The sequence below is a fragment of the Gossypium raimondii genome, chromosome 10 (genome assembly GCF_025698545.1).
Source record: "Gossypium raimondii isolate GPD5lz chromosome 10, ASM2569854v1, whole genome shotgun sequence".
Classification (NCBI taxonomy): domain Eukaryota; kingdom Viridiplantae; phylum Streptophyta; class Magnoliopsida; order Malvales; family Malvaceae; genus Gossypium; species Gossypium raimondii.
In genome coordinates this window covers 29,854,908-29,858,851 of record NC_068574.1, presented here as the reverse complement: position 1 = coordinate 29,858,851, position 3,944 = coordinate 29,854,908, and the positions used below count along the sequence as shown (strand labels likewise).

Below are 3,944 nucleotides of genomic sequence, written 5' to 3'. Positions count from 1 at the left end.
GAAAATACGAGTTGAACTGAATCAATGGAGATAACCTTATTGATTCTATATCTCATGGGAATATTCGACTTCATCACTTTCTAATACTCATCAATCTAAAATGTGTTAATTTCTTTTGAATTATTTGATATATATTTTTTGTATTTTTTATTTTTAATGCATACGTTTTGATTTTTGATTTATAATTTATTAATACTTTTTATATTTTAAATCATTTTTACAGTTTTATCCAAAAATAAGTTTTTAAAAATATTTTCCTTTTTAAACCTTTAGAATTAGAACCGAATTGACAAATTTTGTAAGTATTAAAGGCTAAATTTTTTTAAAAAAATTAGAATTAGAAATAAAATAAAAAATTACAAACAATGAGGGTTAAATTTGTTGAATTTTTAGGTTTAGGATCAATTTGATAAAATGTGTAAACTTTAGAGGTTAAATTTGTTATTAGGTCAATTAAAAAAGTGCTCATGTCAGCTTTCCATCACTCATCTAGTGATAATTAATGTGAGAGTGATTAAAATATTTGATTTTGAAAAGTTGAGTGATTAAACCGAAAAATTTAATAGTTAAATGATTAAAACAGAACTAAAAGCATAATTGAGTGACTAATTTTGTAATTTACTCAAAATATTTGGATATACCTAAAATAGGAAATAATATTTTATTTGTTACATTAAAAAATATTAAAAAAAAACCCACAGCATAGGGCAAACCCTGTTTAGAAAAAGTTAAAAGAAAAAAAAATGGAAATGCCAAGTGTCGAAAACAAATAAGATTGAACCTGGATGGATATACGTACAGGTTCATCTCATCTTCCCCACACCATAACAGGTATTTAGGATCTCATTCATTCCTCTTCTGTTCTTCTGCCATTGAAAGAAGAAAACTTCTCTAAAATCTTCCCTTTCTTTTTGTTTCCTCAAATTCAAAGAAGAAGAAATGAAGGAGAGAAACCAGATAGAAGCCCAACTGCATCCATCTCATTATCATGTCCTTCACAAGCTTCCTCCTGGGGACTCCCCTTACGTTCGAGCTAAACATGTTCAGGTATTATTATACATGTATCTTCCTATATTTATACGTATATGCCCCTCTTTCTTCAGTTACTCTTTCGTTTTTGCAATTACTAAAAAACCCTTGAGTGCAATACTAAATTACTATGCAGGGGGTACCCCAATTAGATTAAATAAGGATTTTTATTATTATCATAGATTACTTGCTTATTAGTGAATGGTTTTTATCCATTTAATTGAGATTGGCTAATTCAGTAGTCCTTCCTAATTTGCATATGTTGCATTTAATTTCTGATAAATGTTAAGGAAAGTGAATGATTTGTTTGGATGAATTTGGTGTCATCTCTAATCCCAATCTACTGCAGTTAGTAGATAAGGATCCAGAAGGCGCCATAGTATTGTTTTGGAAGGCGATAAATGCAGGAGATAGAGTGGACAGCGCACTGAAGGACATGGCAGTGGTTATGAAACAGCAGGATAGAGCTGAAGAAGCCATTGAAGCCATTAAGTCTTTCAGGGACCGCTGCTCCAAGCAAGCTCAAGAATCACTTGACAATGTCCTCATTGACTTGTATAAGGTCTGTCTGGTATATTACTTGACAATGTTTTGATATTTTATGCTAAAGTACCATTAGGCAACTGTAGCAAATCGGTTTTTTTGTCAGCTATATAACTAACGGTAGTTTATGTGGAAGTAGAAAGATCGGTTTTTAATGGTAGAAATGGATGAAAATTTTAATAACAAGGACTAATTTGTTCCTCCATGAGTCGTGGGCATTTAAGCATTTACCCTTGATACTTGCAGAATGAGTCCCAAAATCATATTGAAGAATCAATAAAGTTAAAAAGCTGAACTTGATGAGAAGTGAGGCCTAAAGAACAAAGTTCAACAAACTATAGTTATGTCGAGTCTTCTCAAAGTGATAGTTTTATTTTTTGATACAACAAATAGGAGAATGGATTGTGGATACTGGGACTCAAACCAACTAGGTAAACCTTGGGTTGTTTTCAAGTTAATAATTTTAATGAGCTAAATTAATAAGATAATACTAGGTAACAAATCCTGAAACAATTTTGCTAATACTGTTTGTTTGCCAAGGTGAACTGCAAAATCCAGTTCAACTGTGTGGTTTAGTTGTGTCGTTCTCTTTCTCTCATAATGAAATCAAGAAATGTTTTAGTTAACTGTTCTTAACAAATTTAGATATAGGGATTATCTCCTTGCTTTCATTGTCTTCATATATATACTTATTATAAATTCCTCATACTGACTGCAAAAGCAGAAATGTGGAAGAATTGAAGAGCAGATACAATTATTGAAACAGAAGCTTAGAATGATTTACCAGGGTGAGGCTTTCAATGGAAAGCCTACTAAGACAGCACGGTCCCATGGGAAGAAGTTCCAAGTTACTGTCAAGCAAGAGACCTCTAGAATACTGGTACTTAAATTCTTCTCATCACTTATTTCTCCATTTGTATCTTCTTCTGCAATTCTCTACTCTTTACAAGATTGTCTTCAGTTTATCTGCTTCATCATTATCAAAAAATAAAATAAAATGATAAATGTGTAATGCAGGGAAACTTGGGTTGGGCATACATGCAGCAAGAGAACTATTTAGCAGCAGAAGTGGTTTATCGTAAAGCTCAGATAATCGACCCTGATGCAAACAAGGCTTGCAACCTCTGCCAGTGTCTGATCAAGCAAGCACGTTACATTGAAGCTCGATCCGTTCTTGAGGAAGTAATACAGGGTAAACTTCCAGGATCTGGGGATCCCAAATCAAGAAACCGTGTGAAGGAGCTGCTACAGGAATTGGAGTCAGAACAGCTCATATCAATAGCTTCTACTGCAATAGGGTTGAATGCAGAAGATACATTCCTAGCAGAAGGTCTTGACCAGTTGATGAGCCAATGGACTTCATACAGATCAAGGAGGCTTCCTATATTCGAAGAAATCTCTTCGTTCAGAGATCAGTTAGCCTGTTGATTTTATGGATTGTTATGCTTCCGCCAGAACCGTTTGTATATTGACGAGTGTGCTAGAGACAGTTTCTTTCTTCGGGAGTGCCTTTGTAACAAGGCGCCATGTATGTAGCCTAGTGGAACTAGGAGCAGTAACTGCTAAATAAGCAAAACCATATGAAGATTTGGACCTTAGTTGGCCTGTTTGAGTTAGTTTGGCGACTTCTGCAAGAAGATGATGCTATTTAGCATGAAGTTCACAATAATGAAACAAGTTTGTAGGCAGGTAAGTAGTGTCGGAAGAGCGTGGTGCATGTGGGATACTGCTGGCGTATAAGAGTAAGAGTTGAACACTGGTTGGTATGGAGAGCTGTGCCTGTTGTTGATCCTCCTTTGGCACCATTATTAGTTCACCGATGGCAGCAAAGCTGTATGATTTGGGATTGCAATGGAGAAAATAATGGCATTGACTGAATTGATTTTTGCAAGTGAGTATGATTTTCATGGTTAATTTGCAGCTTCCAAGAAAGCAAGGCATTTATGATGAAGATGCCGAGACAATAAAGAATGAGCTAAAGTAGAGAATGTATTGTGTTTGGAGTAGGAAGGGGGATGGAGGTCCTTTTGGCTTTTAACTCTTACCCTATCATATCATTCAACACGGGAATGTATAATTGTAAACCTAATGCCAGAATAAGAATATTTTAACATTTGTTTTTGATGCGATACTTGAAAAAATTACAACTATTAAAATTCTATTTAATAAATCATACATTAATACTAACTTTACTTTGTTAACAAAATTATGAAAATTCAAATTCAATAATAATTTCATCAAATCATTGTTAAATTTGGTTGTCAGATATAAATGTATTATATATAATTTATTAAATTTAGATATTAAAAAGGCTTATACAACAAACAATGCAATGCTTGGCCAACAAAACCGAAAAACTTATTTAATAAATA

At 33.4% G+C, this 3,944-nt stretch overlaps 1 protein-coding gene across 1 annotated transcript; it reads left to right on the top strand.

Annotated features, from left to right (window-relative positions):
* The first annotated feature begins 701 nt into the window (after positions 1 to 701).
* Positions 702 to 3,694, top strand: LOC105777780 (protein SULFUR DEFICIENCY-INDUCED 2). The gene is made up of 5 exons (XM_052621546.1): positions 702 to 831; positions 932 to 1,047; positions 1,379 to 1,591; positions 2,297 to 2,452; positions 2,590 to 3,694. Exons 1-5 carry the CDS (start codon positions 786 to 788, stop codon positions 2,998 to 3,000), a joined length of 942 nt encoding a protein of 313 aa, XP_052477506.1. The 5' UTR covers positions 702 to 785; the 3' UTR covers positions 3,001 to 3,694.
* The last annotated feature ends 250 nt before the right edge of the window (positions 3,695 to 3,944 follow it).